General features: G+C 40.8%; 2 protein-coding genes across 6 annotated transcripts in view; one reads left to right on the top strand and one right to left on the bottom strand.

Annotated features, from left to right (window-relative positions):
* hnrnpk (heterogeneous nuclear ribonucleoprotein K) overlaps positions 1–10,383 on the bottom strand; it is a 13,191-nt gene extending 2,808 nt beyond the window's left edge. The window contains exons 1-13 of one of the 4 annotated variants that reach the window (XM_032515096.1): positions 10,159–10,383; positions 8,755–8,828; positions 8,461–8,627; positions 7,863–7,960; positions 7,470–7,526; positions 6,466–6,509; positions 4,902–4,974; positions 4,192–4,299; positions 3,650–3,778; positions 2,721–3,052; positions 2,068–2,115; positions 824–863; positions 15–30 (exon numbers count right to left, since the gene is read on the bottom strand). In XM_032515096.1, coding sequence (XP_032370987.1) covers positions 15–30; positions 824–863; positions 2,068–2,115; positions 2,721–3,052; positions 3,650–3,778; positions 4,192–4,299; positions 4,902–4,974; positions 6,466–6,509; positions 7,470–7,526; positions 7,863–7,960; positions 8,461–8,518 — 1,003 coding nt within the window. In that variant the 5' untranslated portion in view covers positions 8,519–8,627; positions 8,755–8,828; positions 10,159–10,383. Of the gene's footprint in view, positions 1–14; positions 31–823; positions 864–2,067; positions 2,116–2,720; positions 3,053–3,649; positions 3,779–4,191; positions 4,306–4,901; positions 4,975–6,465; positions 6,510–7,469; positions 7,527–7,862; positions 7,961–8,460; positions 8,628–8,754; positions 8,829–10,089 lie in introns of all 4 variants that reach the window. The other 3 variants (XM_032515094.1, XM_032515095.1, XM_032515097.1) reach the window with 3 other exon arrangements.
* Positions 10,326–19,326, top strand: rmi1 (RMI1, RecQ mediated genome instability 1, homolog (S. cerevisiae); the record flags this gene model as incomplete). Of its 2 annotated transcripts, none has more annotated exon segments than XM_032515085.1 (9): positions 10,326–10,397; positions 11,133–11,341; positions 14,064–14,174; positions 14,695–14,844; positions 15,388–15,458; positions 15,776–15,899; positions 16,139–16,217; positions 16,379–16,571; positions 17,339–19,326. In XM_032515085.1, coding segments are annotated over 8 exon segments (2,133 nt in total). In that variant the 5' UTR covers positions 10,326–10,397; positions 11,133–11,179.
* Between the last annotated feature and the right edge of the window lie 632 nt (positions 19,327–19,958).

A 19,958-nucleotide genomic window follows, 5' to 3' on the forward strand; every position in this document is an offset into this window, starting at 1 on the left:
AGCTGGGTACTTACCATATCCTCCTCCACTCTGTAAAAACAAAACACAGACAGGTTACATACGGTATAGTTGATTCTTTTCATCCATCCAAAGATCCCAGATGAACACACCAAGGATTGAAAGCACAAATGGGTGAAGCAGCCGCTTCGTCCATGGAGTAGACTCAACTAAAAGCCACCCAGTTTTCATCAATAAGCCAGACTCCTCCTCCTTCTCTCCCTCCCTCCATCCATCCCCCCTTCCCGTCTCTCCTTGCATCTCCATCAGCCCCCATTTTCACCTGCTATTCAGCTGCTGCTGTCACCAGGGCAACAGGCAATTCAAAAAGCTGTTGCTGAGCAACGGCAGGCAGTATCCTGCCAGCTCTCAGAGAGGGAGAGAGAGAGAGACCTTCCAGTCTGTCAACAAAGCGTTATTGCTTAGCAACCAACCATGGCCACCCCCACTATCGCCACCCCCAACATTCTCCCTATCTTTGCAGGAAAAACAGGCTGGCCATGAAAAGTACACAGTAAAAAGGCAATTATAGCTGATTATTATGGGGTGTCTGCAGGTGTGGTGATTGTGGTCATTTGGTAGCATAACTTGCACTATGCAAAAACTAGTTTGGATGTATGGCCAGGGCTCAGATGAGTGAGTGCTCATATGCACACAAGTGACCAGCTACAGTTGTATTGTCAACAAACTACTATTATTACAACACAATGGACACTCACAGCATATTGTCTGGAGCTAGGACCAACTAATGTGCAAGCCTAAGGACGCTGGCGCCCAATGAGATGCTAGAACAAGAGCTGTATGCATTTAGCAAAGGGTCACTAACCATGTTATCGCTATAGCGATCCGGTCTGCCTCTTCTGTCACTGGTGATGAAAGAATGCCATAGAGAGAGGGAGTGGGGCAGAGAAAGGAGAGAAAAAGAGAGAGAGAGAGAGAGAGATGGGGGGGGGGGGGGTGGAAAGAAATAGAAAATGCTTAGAAGAAAACAGCATTCCAAAGGAAAATACTGGTCTGGGTCAAACTGCACACACACGCTGAGCAAGATTACAGTATAAACACATTTCCTCTCAGCCATCTTCCCACACAGTAACAGGAACAGCTCTGACAGTGTTATGGTGAGAGAAGTGACAGGTGGTGGGGATGATGGTCAGAGCCAAGGGCTGCTGCTTTTTCAAGTTCAAAAAAAAAAAAAAAAAAGGAATTAGACACACCTGACACTAAACCAAGGCCGAGTACATATTATTTTTGTTTGGGGAGTGCAGATTTTCCCATTTTATGTGTAGAAGTCTGAAAGAAGCCTGCATTAATGTGCAATTGTACATATTAGAAAAATGTGTTCTCTAGTTACAAGCCAGCTTGGGAAAGCATGCTGTTTTGCAGGGGACTCAAGTGACGCTTATCAGCTTCGCATCAGCACATGACTCTCAAAAACACCACCACAAATACTTTCTCTCAACCTGGGCAAGACTGGGATTGAACAGCAGATTGGATAGGTTATTAACACAGAAAATAGGAGGTCATACAACATCACCGCAGTTCCTTACAAAGCAACGGGGGAAAAGGATCAGGTTTAATGGACTTGTGCAGGCTAGGGCACTACAGACAAAGCAATGGATGTTTTTAAGGCAGTAATTAGTATTTAGAGTTAGGGATGACAGGAGGGCAGCATTTATACAGGCTTATTTTCTCACAAGCAATTAGCAGAAGTGGGTAACCAGGCATACACAACAAACATTTAAGTAGTAAGGCAGGAAAATATGGGAAGTGTAGGAATACCGCAACACTTAAAACTTAATTTCAATCAATCATAGCAAAGTATTTTTCACATTTGTAAATGGAAATAATACTGAACGTCTCTCAGCACTAGTAAATTACATACTTCTCACAAAGAGTAAAATGCTATTCTACAGGAAGCACCACCCAATAATGAGAAATCTTTGCTCCAGTAAATTACCGTTAAAGAGCACCTACCTTAAATTGTGGTAAGTCCATTATTCATTATAAAATGACTAAATATAAACAAATGTCAAAGTATCTCTGTTAAGATAAGTTTGGACAGAAACTTACTTTGACCTGTCATCTGAGCCACGGTAAGAGTCATAGTAACGATCTTCTCTGTGGGCAAGATGAGATGGGAAAAAGACACACAAACACACCCAGACATACAGTGATGAGCACATAAAATTAATGAAATGATAATCATGAATACAGATGTTTCCAAAGGGGTGCATAGTATAACACTGGATTACATGCAAAATACTCCACATTGTTTATCCTCTGAATTAGACAATGTAAAGCAAGTTTGGTGAATCTGTAAACATAGTGCACCTGAATGCAAAATAAGCACCTGAAGAGGGATTAATCTTTGTATATGCAGATGCAGGATGTAACAAGTGCTCTAGAAAAGGGAACTTGGATTAAAGCCTATTTCTAAACTACTAAATAAATAAATAATTAAAACTTAAGAGTAAAAAGGACACTCAGCTTCAAAATAATAAGTGGGATCTTGTGAACAAATGTGAACAAGATTGTATCTGTATTAGGCATAGAAAAGATGGCCATTTTTAATTAAAAGACATGTTTTAGGAAAACAAGTTAGACATCAACCAAAAAACTCAATTAAGTAGCCATGCCTTGGCAGGACTCATGTTTATGCATGAGTAAAAGAAAAAGCAACAGAGAAAAGAGTAGATTGTAGATCATTTGTGTTCATATCTTACCCTCCTCTGTGTGGGTGTCCCATGGGCATGTTGCGTCCACGGCCACTCCCCCTGCCAACCCTACTCGGGTGGGGTGGAGGAGGACCTCGGCGGGGGCTCATCTCATCATACTCCCGGCGGGCAGGAGGCATGGGTCCCCGTCCACCTCTGCTAGAGGGCATTCGGTCAAACCCACGGTCTCCACCACTGGACCTGCCCGCACGCATGGGGAACCCTCCCATAAGCCTGCGACCGCCTCCCCTCTCTTCAAACATCACGGTGAAACCACCGTATTCATACGTTTCATCGTAGAAGTTAGGGTCATAGGGCTGTGCACGGCCCTTTATGGGAGCCTAACAAGGGTGACATGGGGAAAAACTCAACTCACTTGCTAAAGGGAATTTGAAATGCAGTTTACAAGAACAGGTGTGCTGGAAAAAATGTCAATGTCGCTGAAAAGGGCATTAAATGTTCTGATAGATTGAGCATGAGATGTTTGTTTTCCCATTTAAATGTCCTAAACTAGGACATCATTTATACTATTTATTGATCCCCATGGGGAAATTACAATTTACCCTCTCTTACACACAGACCTGAAATACCCACACATGCTCAGGTCCTATACATGCACTAATGGAGAGATGTCAGAGTAAGGGGGCTGCAACTGCTGAACTGGTGCCCTGAGCGGTTGAGGTTGGTTTGGTGCATTGCTCAAGAGCACCTTGGCGGTGCCCAGGAGGTAAACTGGCATCTCTCCAGCTACCAGTTCACAATCCGTACAGGGACTCTGTACCAGCAACCCTCTGGTTCCCAACCCCCTACGGACCGAGCTACTTCCACCCAGGATTTTAGATTTCCGACCATCAAGGTATCTTCACAGAAAAAGGAATAAATGTATAAACTTGACAAATCACAAAAAAGGCCTCACAACCACAGTAAAAGATACTTACTTCAGCAATGAGCTCCAGCATAGTCTTGATACACTCCACAACCCTCTCTGTTTTACCGCCAACCAGCACCACTCGGTCTGTCGACTGAGGACAACACTCCTGAAACAGCTTAATGCTGGTCTTTGTGTTCTGAAAAGACAGACACACATGATAATCACAGGAAAGGAGAAGGCGACTACAACATACAGCAGCCAATTCTACTGGAGAAGGAAATTACCTAAGCATTTCAAACATCAAATCACAACTATGTAATTTTATGGGTATTTCCACATCTTTAAAGGCAAACAAAAGATTTAAGCCAGAAGAACAGTTGCAAATCAAATAAATTAACATAAACCTTATGAAACAAAAGATTAGAGAAAAATTATATTCTCCAGCTGGGTTTAATCCAGCTATTACGTGGAGTTACAACTGAAAATCTGGCAGCAACAGAGGGCTATGTGAAAATCCATGTTGTACATTACTCACACATTCCAGTTGGTAAACTGCGTTTAACTGATTAAGTTGCAATAAACTGATCCCCATCCCTTGTATTAACATACTTCTCTGAGTTCTTTGATCTTGGCTCCTTTCACTCCAATAATTGAGCCAGCCAGGCTCTGATGGATCAGCAGGCGCAGCTCACAGTCAAAATCCATGCCATTGTACTGCTGGTACTGAGCAGAACGTAGAGCATGTTAATACTTATCTTTTTAGTTCTCTGGAAAAAACAAACCTGCCAGAGACTTGTTACTTATTATAGCTAAAACGTCAACCAAATATGTATGTTACTGTAGAAGTTGACGACCACTTATTACAATACAGTGACAGAAAATATATTCATTGTTTTTAATCTCATTAGAAAGTTCTTATTGAAAAATATTGTACCAATTGATTGCTGGTACAGGCAGATGCCAACAATGTTATATATACACTACAGCATCAAAATATAGTTAAAGCACAAGCAGACAGGTTTTGAATCAATCTGGTTTAAATCTAAAGCACTTGTTTGCAAGTGAGTATTAGGTTAAAAAAAAAAAAAAATGAAAATTTAAAAACAGCCAAACAGCACACAAAACTGTGAAAAGAAAGAAAGAAAGAAAATTGACTTATAAAGCATGTCTTCAACACAATGGACATTTACAACACATAGCTTGGTAATAAACATTAACATCCACCATTGTCTTCATGTCCAAATAAATGGTTTAGTTCACTTGGTTTAACAGGACTTGACATGGAGAGAAAGAAAGAAACAAGTTCAACAAGTCCTCACCTCTTCCAGTGTGGGGATGATCTTCAGCAGAATTTCTCCAACTGTCTCGATGTCGGCACTGATACTCAGGATGCTTCATAATTCACAGAGAGGGTGGGGTTGGGGGTGCCAGCAAGGCATCCCAGGGGGAGGGGGGGGGGACATTTCAGATTAGAGAATTCATGACATCCTTTTTTTTGCCATAAAAAACAGTCACACCCCATTTAACCAATTCACTACTGAGACTAACGACTAAACGAACTGTTGACATCCAGTGTTTTCTAAACTTGTCATTGATAGGTCAACACTGTAATTGGAAAACGTGAGTCCCCAAATAATGCGATGAAAAGAAAACAGTTGTTTGTCCAGAGAAAGGAAGAAAGTTGACAGGATGAAAAAAAGGGACCCAAAGAAAAGTGACTGCATTTGGTGACCACTGAAGGGGCAAGACAGGGAGGGGAAGTCTAAGGAGGATCTGGCTGGAATAGGCACCAAAAGGTGCTAGAGAGAACTCTAAAGTCTGAAAGCATAGTTGGTGGATGCACACCACAAAGACTTTGATTGCAAAGACCCCAAATAAGGTGCAAAACTTTGAAAGATTGGGAAAGACAGATCTAATGAATCCTTTTTCATCTCCTTTCATCAAAATGTTTCCCGTCTTTAAAAAATTAGGCGTGGGGCAATTTTGATGCTTCATTTGGCCAACAAATATTAAAATATAGTGTTGTCTGCACCCACCTATTTACATAATGACTTTACTGATCAAGAGAACTTAAGCACAGTTGTAAATTAAAATAGAATGGTAGACAGTTGACGGTGAGTAACAGGGCAGATTACACCATGAACAATGAAGTTTGCACCACTGGAGTTGATGCTTTGTAAGGGGATGGGAGAAGCAAATAACATAACACCGAAGAATGCAGGGATGAGTGGGACAGAGTGAGATAATCTGTAGGTTCTGCAGCTCCAGCAGTCAATAACAACGTTCAGATGAAGCAGAAGACAGGAAAGGAAAAACGACATACAACACTTAAAACCTAGCTTGCCTTTTGCATTTCAGAATGGATGAACAATCAGAGTCTATCAGTATAATGAAGACATCTCAAGGACAGAATGGGATGGTGCCAGAAGCAGGTGAGCTTATGAAACTGAATTAAAAAAAACAAAAAAAAAAACAAGAACACCAGTATATCCACTCTGAGGGGGGAGCGAGGTGGAAACGCGAAAGATAAAGGATAGATAATTATTAATAAAAAAAATGTTTTTAAAACAGACATATTGCACAGATTATAGCAAAGACTTAAAAAGACAGTGGCAGATTGTGGAAAAACCCTGACAACACAAGCCTAAGTTTCAATGTGGACGTGACTTTAAAAATGGCATATAAAAAGGATGTTGACATGGCTTTTACAGTCAGATTTGGCAATTAACGAAATTAGGCATTTTGACTTAGGCTAAAATACTAAGAACAGGTAGGTTAAAAATACAGTGACTTGACAGAGGCAGGATGACTATTTATTATTCATCTCTTCTTGTTTGTTTGACCTGTAGTCAGGCAGTGAGAGGGAGGAGCTTAGGGACATACCGCTCAGGCCCACTGCTGTCTGGGACTGACACACTGGCATTGTACTGGGCGTGGCATGGGCAGGGGCCAGGGCCATTCGAGCACAGATGTCAATCAAGTAAGGCGCCCATTTAGGGACAGGGCACGATTATGGACAGGGCCAACCAGGGTGTCAGGTGGGCGGGCGCAGGAGGGGCCATCCAGAACATGGGCAACAGAGGAGGAAGTGGGCAAAAGTCAACAGTAAAATAATAAACAAGGGAGAGGGAAGAGGGAAGAGGAATACATTTTTAATATACAGGCTCTACACTGTTCAAACGTGACTTTAATTTGATTCTCTCAGAGATTGGTTTGTCAAAGAGAGAAAAAGAGGAAAGGTGACATTGGAAAATGGGTAATGGCATATTAAGAGCATGATAAGTTCAATGTTGGGGAATAGACCAGAGACAGTTAGAAAGAGGGGTATAACAACTGGAGGACTAGAGAAAGAGGCAATGACATTGAATGAATTAAAAATTGGTCAGGTTGCCTTAACACTAGTAAAAAATATATTAGCTGGCTCTGCAGGTGACCTCGTAAAAACACTGCACTGGGCCCATACATTTAAATCAACAAGAGCATCAGTGTTGCCACGACAGCATTGATACAATAAATTATCAATATGGAGAAAACAAATGGGCATGACATTGGACTTTTGTGCCAAGGGCCAGTTTAGCTGATGTAATTACTTGTTCAAATAAGAATACAAAGTTTGTCAGACGTTTTAATGAACAGAGGCCTAATATCAATACAGGCACCAGCTAACCACACCCCTTGTTTACACAGAAAAAACTATTACCAAATACCGAAAGAAGTTTTAAACGGTTATCCAGGGTAAATGTTTGTAAACACATAAACATGTACAAACTATTAAAAGGAGGCTTGGTAGTTTGGGAGGCTGAACACTAGTGGAAGGAAAAATAAATACAAAATAAAATTCCTGAAATAAAAATTCAGGGAATATGAAATGTATAAAATGTACTCACGTCTGTACGAAGGGCTTTGATGTTTTTGCCACCTTTCCCAATTACAGCTCCTGCATTCTGAAATACAAAAAATACTTAATACAAATACAAAAATGAAAACAGATAAATGAAAAAAAAAGTTAAATAATATCACTGCAATTATTAGACAATGTGCAAGAGAATATTACAATAAGTATCAGGAAAACCAAAATACTCTTAATAAAAAGGATGGCTATTCATTATTTAAAAAGGCAGAAATGTGATAAGGTCATCAAAAAGAAAACTATAAAGCAAATGGAGGCAGTACAAGAAATGGTCAGTCTTACTGAAGGAGTGCAAAAAATAAATATAGAAATACAAATTATCCAATGAGGGTTCGACATGAAACGTGAAATGAAAGGGGAGCTGATTTACTTTGCTCTGCAGGAGGATGCGAAGCTCAACCATCTCGTCTGAGTTCCTGGAGCGCTTAAATGATTTCTGCTCATCTGCATCCTCAGCAGGGCGCTTACCTGGCATAGGGAGATAAAGACACACACTGACAACAATGCATAAACAACCCTCAACTAGATAATATGAAATCATCAAAAAAGACCACAGAAAGCAGTGAAGAACAAACTCACAAGACTTGTATTTTAAACCCTGTTTTCATATTATAAGCTAAATCTACACAGATCAGTGTGTGTAAAACTAGAAAAAACAAGACATTTTGAAAATGCTTCTATTAAAACATGAACAACGAGGAAACCAGTTCATTTATAGCTTAGTACTTCAATGGTTGCACAAACGTTTTTTTGACATCAACCTCTATAAGAAATACCAAGTGAAAGATTTTAAATTATATAACTTGCAGTACTTTTATGAAAATCTGAGCTGTAAGTAATCAGCTACACCAACACTGCCATTGCTTTCCTTTCATTAAATAAACATATGGATCTGTTTCTATGTATCACCTGTCAAAATGCACCATTTTGACAACATAACCAACAATGTAAAGAAACTATGTTTATACCATTAGTCTCTGTGTTGCCAAATGAAGTATCTTCTTGCTGTTCAATTTCTGTCTCCATGGTCTTCTGACAGCGAAAGAGGTGGGGTGGGCACCTCGGTCCGGGGAACAGGTGGCAGCAGCAGCAGGGAGAGAGAAGCACAAAACTGGCCCCTGTGAGCTGTGGAAGTCTGTCAGCATTGTGAATGGGGGGAAAAAAGAAACAAGACAATTCATGCTGTGTGCTGGAGATCTGGCTATTCAAACCCGGGATGACATGACAAAACAGTGAAAAACTGACAGAAAACCGGCACTCACTGATATTTATTATAGGGACAAGGGCGTGTTGATAGGTGGAATTAAATAACCAAGGATCAAACAGCTGCTGCGACCTGTGTGGAGGGACAGGCTAGTTGAAACACTGAATTGTTTTATGAAAAAGGATCAGTGATAGCAAACATTTGAAACACACCAGTTATGATCATATACATTGTATTTCATCCCTATGTTTGAATCGTAATATTGATATTTAACTTCACATGTCAACTAGGCTCATGAACATCCATCTATCCAGCGAACGTTTCGACTATCAATATTTGAAGGGACACAATTATCATTATGTTATTAAGAGTTTATAGTACCGGATTATTTTTGCATAGTTTTGGATTAAAGGAAGTGTGAGGTAGGTCCTACGATCAAGAGCGGCGTTGGACAATGACGTACGAGTAATATTAACGTAAAATACCAAAATAGCGTTAATACTTAGCTAGCTAACGCTACTGCTAACCTTACCTTAACCAGCAGACAAGGCAAATTCTCATTTTCAAGCAATATAATGTTAAACTTAATAACGCTACCGGACGCCAGAAATTGAGTACTTTTTGTGTGAGAAAATTGACACAATATGAATAACGTTACAGTTTGATTATATAATTAATTCAGTTAGCAAGGTTAACTGTTGTATGCAACATAACGTTGTTGTATGAAACATAACGTTGGTGCTAATCGCAATATTAACGACACGTTACACTAACCGCCTCGGCCCTAAACCCATCACTATTGTGCCAATAAGTAGCTAGCTACGTTAAAGGACACCCTCTAACTAGAATAATATTTAATTAACAGTTAACGTTTTAATAGCTAGCTTGAATGCTAACATTGACCAAACCGAAAGTGAGCTAACTTAGCTCCACTAATTAGCTGACCAGTTGCAAGCTAAGGTTAACGTTAAGCTCGGTCGTTAGCCAACGTTACCTCTGGGTTGTTAGCTAGCTAAATAGCAAAGGGGCACTGAGTTAGCTCCGAGCTTTATCGTGTAACGTTATATGTGAACTAGCTAGTTAGCAATTTCATTAAAAGCCGATCGTACACTCTTTTCAAACACGTAGCTAGCGAACTAGCTACTTAAGAGGCAAGGTGTGTGTCACTTATCTAACGCGAGTGGCTTTATTCAACATGACCAACCGATCAATACAAAGACCAGCCCGAGACAGTCAAGCTAGCTGGTAGCTAATTTCGCCATGTTGCCTTAATGTCGGTTGAGCACAAGGGGAGCTAACGTTAGCCAGGCCAGCTAACTAATTAGGCAGCGTTGTACCAGATACAAAATAAGAAACAAAGTGACTGCTAACGACATAGTTATTGTTATCGTACCTGTGCACTTCAGCTACATTAGACTCAATGTGGCACAGAAAAAAAAGGAAAATACCGTCAAACACAAACCTGCAGTGCAACAACTCGCTCTTCCCCCTTCTTTCCTTCTCTACCGAACTGGAAATGCACCAGTTTAGCTGAAGTGTGCCAATTGGTTGAACAGAAGGCAAATCAAACAAGCGAGAGTCACAATTGGCTAGTAGAGACGTCAATCACAAGAGCTTAGTTGGGCGTTTCCAACGCGACAAGATTAGCAGCCAGGGTCGCAATTTAGTGTTGTTGCCCTAGTAGTCATTCCAGTTAATAAGGTATGATCCGCTAGGCTAATGTTAAGTTGTGTCTTTCGAAGTACTTGTAGGGGATCACTCGTTGTGTTTAAGAACTGTTGTATGTAAAAGCTTCTATGGTCATGTTGTATGGACACAAAGCTAAGTGACAGTAGCACCAACATTGCTAAATTGGGTTAACGTTAGTCAACTTTGGCGCCTTGGCTACTTTCCACAACACTTCGTGAAAGAGGCTGCTTCCATGCCTCTAAGGTAACCTCTACATCAACACTCACTAGAACATGTTTTTAATATTAATTAGTTTGTGATTTTGTTATTCTGTCCGTTGCTTTCTCTGTCTGCATTTCTTACTCAATCTCGCTTTCTCATTCACGGTCCCCAGACGTGACCATCTGCAGAAACAGGGCTTATCAATGACCACAGAAAAATAACTTAAAGCAACTTATATGTTATTGTATCATAATAAACTATCGCTCCTGTTGATAAATCATCACGAGAGTTAGGGTCAAGCGGTTCTATAGATACATAGAGAAGATGACCCTTTAACATAGAAACTCCTTTTCAAAGCACTTAGGGATTGCAGGGTGCTATGCAATGAATTCAATAAAATGTAACATTTGAACCACTACTTGTATACCTTAAAACCGTAATTTACTAAACGTGTCCTTGCCATTGCCATCATGTGTTATCCAGTGTAGTCATTACTGATAGATTACACAGAATATGAATAACAGAACTGTCTTTATATAATAATAGATAACAGTGGAGGAAATATAAGAGTCAAATACACAAAAAGGAAGAGGATGGCCCCTGAGATCGAGGCAGTGGTACGTGCTACCCAAGCCTGGCTGCAGTCCTCCTGGCACGTCCTGGTGCCTTTTGCCTGGTTGGAAGCCTGCGTGGAGTGGCTGCAGGAAGAGGCAGGAGGAGCAGGTCGTCTGTCACAGCAGCAAATCAACCAACAGGTAGGCAGGATGTCTGAATGTCTCACTGTGCAGCTGGATGCAAAATGATCGCAGTCTAGAATTTGCCCAGTTGTCATGAGACAGCTCAGTTGTGACATTAGTATGGGACTTGGGCCATGTGATAACAGGTGGTCTACTGTATAAGGAGGGGGGAGATGGTGAATCCTGTGTTCCAAGATCGTCTCTGGCATTGGACGTGAAAGTCCTCTTGGTCTTTCTCCCATCAGCCACTGGCTCTTGGTTGATGACGTTTGACAGATCTTTACAGACAGCTGATGTCTATTTTAAGTTTTCATTCTGTCTTTGCAATCTTTGTATTCCCCACAGCAAATTAATTAAATCAATCAATCAACAGAAACAAAAATGAATTAGCAATTTTGATAATAATTTCAAACATTTTTGGATTTCTGATTGTCTCATGTGAGGATTTGCTGTTTTTCTCTGTTTTTGGTATATACACTACCGTTCAAAAGTTTGGGGTCACATTGAAATGTCCTTATTTTTTGAAGGAAAAGCACTGTACTTTTCAGTGAAGATAACTTTAAACTAGTCTTAACTTTGAAAATACACTCTAATCATTGCTAATGTGGTATGACTATTCTAGCTGCAAATGTCTGGTTTGGTGCAATATCTACAGGTGTATAGAGGCCCATTTCCAGCAACTATCACTCCAGTGTTCTAATGATACAATTTTTGCTCATTGGCTCAGAAGCTAATTGATGATTAGAAAACCCTTGTGCAATCATGTTCACACATCTGAAAACAGTTTAGTTTTACGAAGCTACAAAACTGACCTTCCTTTGAGCAGATTGAGTTTCTGGAGCATCACATTTGTGGGGTCAATTAACACGCTCAAAATGGCCAGAAAAGAGAACTTTCATCTGAAACTCGACAGCCTATTCTTGTCCTTAGAAATGAAGGCTATCCATGCGGACATTGCTAAGAAATTGAAGATTTCCTACACGGTGTGTACTACTCCCTTCAGAGGACAGCACAAACAGGCTCTACCCAGAGTAGAATAAGAAGTGGGAGGCCGCGTTTGCACAACTGAGCAAGAAGATAAGTCCATTAGAGTCTAGTTTTGAGAAACAGACGCCTCACAGGTCCCCAACTGGCATCTTCATTAAAGTACCCGCAAAACCCCATTGTCACATCTACAGTGAAGAGGCGGCTGCGGGATTCTGGGCTTCAGGGCAGAGGGGCAAAGAAAAGCCATATCTGAGACTGGCCAATAAAGAAGAAGATTAAGATGGGCAAAGAACACAGACATTGGACAGAGGAAGACGTAAAAAAGTTTTGTGACGGATGAATCCAAGTTTGAGGTGTTTGGATCACAAAGAAGAACGTTTGTGAGACGCAGAACAAATGAAAATGCTGGAAGAATGCCTGACGCCATCTGTTAACATGGTGGATGATTATGATGGTCTGGGGTTGCTTTGGTGCTGGTAAGGTGGGAGATTTGTACAGGGTAAAAGGGATTCTGAATAAGGAAGGCTATCCCTCCATTTTGCAACGCCATGCCATACCCAGTGACAGCGCTCGATTGGAGCCAATTTCAGCCTACAACAGGACATGACCCTAAACACACCTCCAAATTGTGCAAGAACTATTTAGAGCAGAAGCAGGCAGCTGGTATTCTATCGGTAATGGAGTTGGCCACGCAGTCACCAGATCTGAACCCCATGAGCTGTTGTGGGAGCAGCTTGACCGTATGGTACGCAAGAAGTGCCCATCCAACCAATCCAATCCAACTTGTGGGAGCTGCTTCTGGAAGCGTGGGGTGCAGTTTCTCCAGATTACCTCAACAAATTAACAGCTAGAATGCCAAAGGTCTGCAATGCTGTAATTGCTGCAAATGAGGATCTTTGACGAAAGCAAAGTTTGATGTAAAAAAAATCTTATTTCAAATACAAATCATATTTCAACCTTGTCAATGTCTTGACTCTATTTTCATTCATTTCACAACGTATGGTGGTGAATAAGTGTGACTTTTCAGGAAACACAAATTGTTTGGTGACCCCAAACTTTTGAACGTAGTGGGTGTGTATATATATATATATTCTTTTTTACTGTTGAACATTTGCATTAGTCAACAGTTAAGTCAATAATAAAAACAACAGGAGACCATTTTGCGATTGGAGCACACCAGTCGCAACGCCAAATCTTTCCTACTTCTAACCCCCCCTTGCTTGCACCACACCCATTTTCGAACGCTGCCTTCATCTTGATTTCAGCTACACACCTGTTAGGTTTCATCTGAGTCTTGCACAGTTGCAACGCTATCTTGGTGACTCCTGGCAAATTACTCAAAACTCCCTCTGTTTTTGGAGTATTAAAAAAATGCCTCGTCACTCAATACCTAATTTCAATACCTATACAACGAGTAAATTTCATCAGTGTCAGTGAGACGATAATCATGCTGCATGCTTCTACCAATATCTAATCATGTTTGTGGCTGGCTAATGTTACACGTCGTAGAGACACGCAGGAAACACTCTACGTTACACAGAGACAACAATCACTTTGTAAAAATGAATAAAAAGATTTGTTCAGTAATGTTTTCATTTATTTTTGCTTAATAAAATCGGTATGGAAAAAACCTATCATTTAGTAACCGGTATTCAAGTTACGGTATTGGTATCGGTATACCGGTATCTGATACCCAGCCCTAATGTTCATTAGCTTAAACCCTCACGTCTCAATGCATTATGTGAAAATGTAGGCACTGGACCAGTGGCTGTTGACTGACCTGAGGGACCTGGGCTATCCGGTTCTTCCTGAAGGGCTCTCTCAGGCCCAGAAGACTGAACTCAGCGGCACCTTCTGTGTCCAGGTACAGGCTTGTTGAGCGTATATTTCATGCTATATATTTCATCATATCCAATTACTATTAATGTTTGGGACAATTTCCATTGATTAAAAGACCCCCTTAAAAAATCAAAACAAGCTTGTTTAAACAAACAGCATGCTGAGGACAATATAGGCACCTACAGAAGAAGACAGGTGAGAAGAAGGGGAAAAGAGAAATATCAAAATTCAAAAACATGTAACAACAACACACGTGCACAATCACGTAACAGTAAAAATAGCAGTTTGTATTGAGCAACGAAACTATTCGAATGTTCCTATTGCATTTGTTTAATGGAGCTGTCAAATCAATTAATGTTGTTTGTTGTGATCTTATAAAATGTGGTTAAAGGGATTCTTTGCTTAATGATCTAGCAGTCTAAATAATTCCCATTCCCTTTATTATATGTGCCATTCAGATTTTTATTTAATAAAAAAAAACATTCAACATAACAATTTATATGGAGGGAGATGTCAACATAATGAGAGGTCCCCGTCTGTTTTAGGTTGACTCATTCCTGGACACCAGTCAGCCTGCGTATGGTCAGTTGCAGAAGTGGAGGGGCTCAGATTGTGCCAACGACGAGGTGTCTGCTGTCACACAGGCCACCCAGAGGCCCTGGGAAGCCAGAACAACCCGCATGCTAGTATTGCAGGTCAGTGACGCCTATGAATTAAAGAAGGTCTTTTTTTTAACCTCTGTTATGTGTTTGCTTAGTTTCGTTGAGCGTAATAATTTTGAACATTTTAGGGAGCTTCTCTAGTTTTTTTGCATAGAAATATGTCAAACTATAGCACACAGTGGCCTCCATGTTTGTTTACTCATGCGAGTTAGATTAACAGTCAGAAGCAAATATTTTTTCCGTAGGATAGCGAAGGCTGTCCTACTCTAACTCTGATTGTTTACTCGCACAATCATTGGTTGGGTTGGTTAGGGTTAGGGTGTCACGGTAAGCCAATCAGAGGCCAAGTAAGGCAAAGAAAGGCGGGACATGCCATTGGCATCCTGGGAAAAAAAAATAGTGACTCACTCCTGCCTGGACTGACTCACAGAGACTCCTGCCTTTATTAGTGAGATTGTTTTGATATATATATATATATTTTTAACTTTTACAGTTTAGAGAAACAAGGCGAGGGCAGCAAATATGGAACCTTCTGTTGTAATATTTTGAAAATGTAAATCTCTCTCTGTTGTACAGGTGACGGATGGAGTCCAGAGCTTAGAGGCCATGGAGTATCAGTCCATCCCTGCACTCAGCACAGCTCTCAGGTCCGTGAAACATTGAACTGCATTGCGGTGTTTTTTTTTTGCTGCTACCGACGTGTTTTGTTTTCATCTTTCTAGCAACTGTGTCTCTAGTTTTACAACAAAGAATGTGTTTAAGCTAATGGAAGCTAAGGGAAACATAGGAACCGCTGTAACTTATTTATATGTAAATATAAAGTTATCAAACACATTACTGCTACGTCACTGCCAGTTTCTCAAGAATTAAAAAAAAAACACGTTGATTTTCTGAAACTTTTGTACCATATTTTTGAAAAAGCAAACTATATTTTTCATTGGGATTGTTGGCTCTTTACCCTCAGGCCTGGGGTGAAGCTGCAGCTGCAAGGGCAGATGGTTTGCAGACTTGGGATGCTTCTGTTGGGGCCGTCCAACATCAAGGTCCTGGGTGGTGAAGTAGAGGACCTGGTGGAGAGGAATAACCAGGTAAACAGTTGGTTTCTATTGTCTGCCAAAAGCAGATTTAAGCCAAAACACTTAATGTTTTCTTAATTGTTGTTACAAATTTTTTATGAATACTATTTGGACCAATTATTTTTTCATTTAATACAGCATTGAGATTGAACCTTGTTGTTATGCGCCAATGAAGCAAAGCTTGGTTTTATACAGCAGTGTGTAACATGGAATAATGTATACAGATCCAGTGGTATATTTCTACACTACAGGGCAGGGTGCTGTGTCGGACGCTCGGACTTCCTGAGGAGCAGCAGGGGGGGGGGGAGGCCCCACTAGCACCACAGCAAGGTATATTTAATTTAATTCAACTATTAGATTTGTCATTTGATTTGATATAACATAAGGCCTGTTTAAGAATGAAAATGGTTGCCTTATTTCTTAACCTAAACAACACTTTTTTTTTCTTTTGAGATAATAATGAATAATGCCTCTTTTTGTTTTCTCTTCAGGTAACCAGGACGTTGAGGACCGGGAGCTGGATGACGCAGAGCTGTTGGCCAGTCTGGAGCCCCAGGTGATGGCGGAGGAAAGGGTTCCAGTTTGGCCTGTTGGAGACAGTGGCTACGGGACGCTCAGTGAGACATCCACTCAGTCCTTTAGAAGCTCTTCTGTCAGGAGCCTTGTCTCGACAGCCTCATCCAGGTGGGTGGTTAACAATGTGATGTCTTGACATTTTGAAGCTGGAACTACTCAGTGTTTACCGTCGGGCATATATACCTTGACATTTAGAATTTTAGCATAATGTCTGGCTTCAGAAAAAAATATCTGCATTTAACTTTCAGCTACTTTATGAAACATTTAAAGGGATAGTCTTCCTTAAAAAGGACCACCCAAAAATGTATTTAAGTGTATGCTATATTTAGAATAATTTTACCGCTTTATCTTGCCGTCAGACAAAATAGCGTACACTGAAATATCCAAACTGGGGCTGTGCAGACCGCCATCTACTGTAGATGATATAATGACTGTGGATAAGTACCTCATACAACCCCCCTTTATTTCTAAAGCCTATGGACAAACTTATTTTATATATACATTTTTGTTGCTGTCTTTGCCTGCTGTCCTGTGACTACCAATTTCTTGCACAGTGAGAAACAAGTTAGAATAAATTGCCACATAATTTGATGGTTTTGACTCGAACGACAAGCTGTGGTGTCAAGGTATTGTAAATGTACTCACTACACACTGTAATCAAAGATAAGACTTACAACTGTGACTTATAATTATCTTGGTCCCCTTGTTTCTGGAGCGTTAAAGCTTTACTTTTTTCAAAAAGACTCCTACCTATTCTGTTATGAGATTTGAATGTTTAGGGTCTTCCTCTGGCATCATAACCAACACTATTAAAAACACTTGCTGGTTTAAAGCTATATTAACTCAGTCCAACATTTTTGGTCGGTCTCTTGTAGAAGTGAAGCCTCTGCCCCATCTTACAGAAGTGCTTTGACCCAGAGCAACAGAGGTGGTTTAGTCCAAAGTCGTCGCCATGGTAACAAACAAGAGGATTCTGACCTCTTTGACTCCTCGATTCAACAAGAGATCCCAGAGCACAACATGGCAGACGAAGACTTTCCTGATGAAGACTTTGACGATCTTCCCCTGGATGAGTTGGACAGTGTGATTTTTCAAGAAAGTACAAATGATGACAGCAGTCACAGCAGCATGCCACAGAAGAACAACAGAATAACAGGAAATCTTAATGCAGCAACAAAAGCCCAAACTGCTCAGTTTGAGCAGCACACTTTGAATGACTCTGGGTCACAGCTTGGTTCAAGCACCTCCAGATCCACCACACAGAAAAGAGATTATCAAGGCCGCACTATTGGCACTACAGCGCAGTTATTTTCCCCAGCAGCAGCTTTAGAGCCATCCCATGATTTAGAATGTATAACTAATGATGAGACAGATTTCATGGATGAAGATATGGACTGCTTTTTCACAGAGATAGAAGCTGCAACGACTGGAGGGCCAAATCAGCTCCCTGTCCATCAGGGACCTAGTAGAGGCAGAGAGAGAGCTACCAGCAAAACAGATCTCTCAGACACCAGTTGTAGACTTACCAGCGACTCATTGAGAAGTGTAACAGATACTGCAGTTGAGAGATCCCACAACACACCCCAGGGGCTAAATTACATCTCAAGCACTGCAGTATTTGTTAAACCATCTGCTAAAACAGATCCACAGAGTGAGAGCTTGGTCCCTGCTCTCACTCTGACCTCTCAACCTTTTACATATTTATGCCTGCTAGAAGAGAGGATGTCCAAACCACAGCCTCGCACCACAGAGATCCGCATCAAAGCTTTCATCGTGACTCTCTTGGGGAAACTGAGCAGCAGCAATGGTCTTTGGCGCGTCTGCGCTACAATATCCGATGGGAGTGGTTACCTGGACGTGGAGCTGTCCGATGAGGTTTTGACAGGTCTGCTGGGCTTCTCGGTGGCGGAGAAGGGGGCTCTGAAACGTGACCCAGCCAGGAGAGGTGAGCTAGACATTGGGATGAGGAGGTGTCAGGAGGAGCTGGTGGATATGTGCTGCGTTATGACTGTCGTGGTTGAACCAGACGGCAGAAAAGCTGTGGTGACCAAGGCAAACCCCGTCAATGAGAAAATAGTCCAGGAGCTGGAGCAAAGGGTGAGAGACAGGAGAAAATAGACACAGAGGAGAGGTGGGCGATAATGACAAAAACTACAGGCAGCGGAGAAGTATACTGCCCTCATACAGTGAAGAAAAATGGCAAATAAAAGCATCGCCTTACAAATTCTACCTCATGTAATGAAACTAATGATCTTTTTAGGATTGGTGATCAACCTGCCCTTCTGCTTCAGATTTGGAAAGCATAATGTGTGAACTGGATGTCTGATGATCAGCAAGCAGTGTGTTGCAATGCACCCCATCTGCTACATGTGAATGTGACATTCTGCCATTTGTCGTCAGAGGATTTCATTCATTTATTCAAAGAGTTATTTTTCTGTTTGAAATGCACTGCATTCTCCCAACCAAAGTAAACCGATGTATACTATCTGCTCTGTACATTAATGATAGGAGGATAGGATATCAGCACGTTAGTTTAAACAATCCAGGCCTGAGCATCCCAAATTGTATATAACATTAAAAACTATGTGAAGAGAAGAGTGAAGCATGTGAGATGAGAGAAGAGAATTGGGGGAGAAAATAGTTCCTAGTCTGATTGTTGTAATGAATTGCCAGCCTTTGAATTTATTCAGTACATCCATTTCAAATGATTGAATATCCAAGGGCAGCGTGGGTCTTTAATAAACTCCCCCAGAGGAGAATGAGAGGAAAGGGAGATAAAGGAGAGTCCATGAGCTTTGGTTATTTCTTTTCATTATAGAATGTTTTTATCTTCTATATATATATATATATATATATATATATAGTATATGTATGTATGTATGTGTGTTATTGTACTGTATATTGAAATAAAGTTGTTCTTAAGCTTTTATCATTTTCTTTCACACTCTTTGAGTAATAAAACATGCATGAAAAGAGCTTACTGTGAATTTTAATTTTTTTTTTTTACATTTGTCCTTGTCAAATGAGTATGGTATTCCTCAAGAAAAACAAGACAAATCAATAACCGGACAGAGTAGAAGTGTTTCATGTGGTTTGTAATAGCTTTATTTAGTGCACCTTTGGGATATGCACAGTTTGACCACACGTACTGTAATGGTAATTAAAAGGAGCCCTGCGGTATTATCTGGTCCTGTAGCTCTTAAGAGGTGTCAGAAATGTCTTTTTAAGATGAAGCGTCTCAACAGTGTGTTCTCATTAATGTGTCTTGTCTAGTCTGCCCTTATACAATAGAAGTACAGTACATATGTGTGTTTACATTTGTGTGTCTGTGTGCAGGAGGGCTCGTTTGTTATTGTCGTATGGCACTGTGTGCTCTTCCATTCAGGTAGTTGAGTTTGGTTCATTAAGGGCTAATCAGGGTTGAATGTCTAAATCAGGACCCTACCATGCATGTTGATGACCTGTTATGTGCTAATGAGGCTGGATACGATGGAG

Source organism: Etheostoma spectabile, chromosome 5 (genome assembly GCF_008692095.1).
Source record: "Etheostoma spectabile isolate EspeVRDwgs_2016 chromosome 5, UIUC_Espe_1.0, whole genome shotgun sequence".
In the NCBI taxonomy this organism is placed as follows: domain Eukaryota; kingdom Metazoa; phylum Chordata; class Actinopteri; order Perciformes; family Percidae; genus Etheostoma; species Etheostoma spectabile.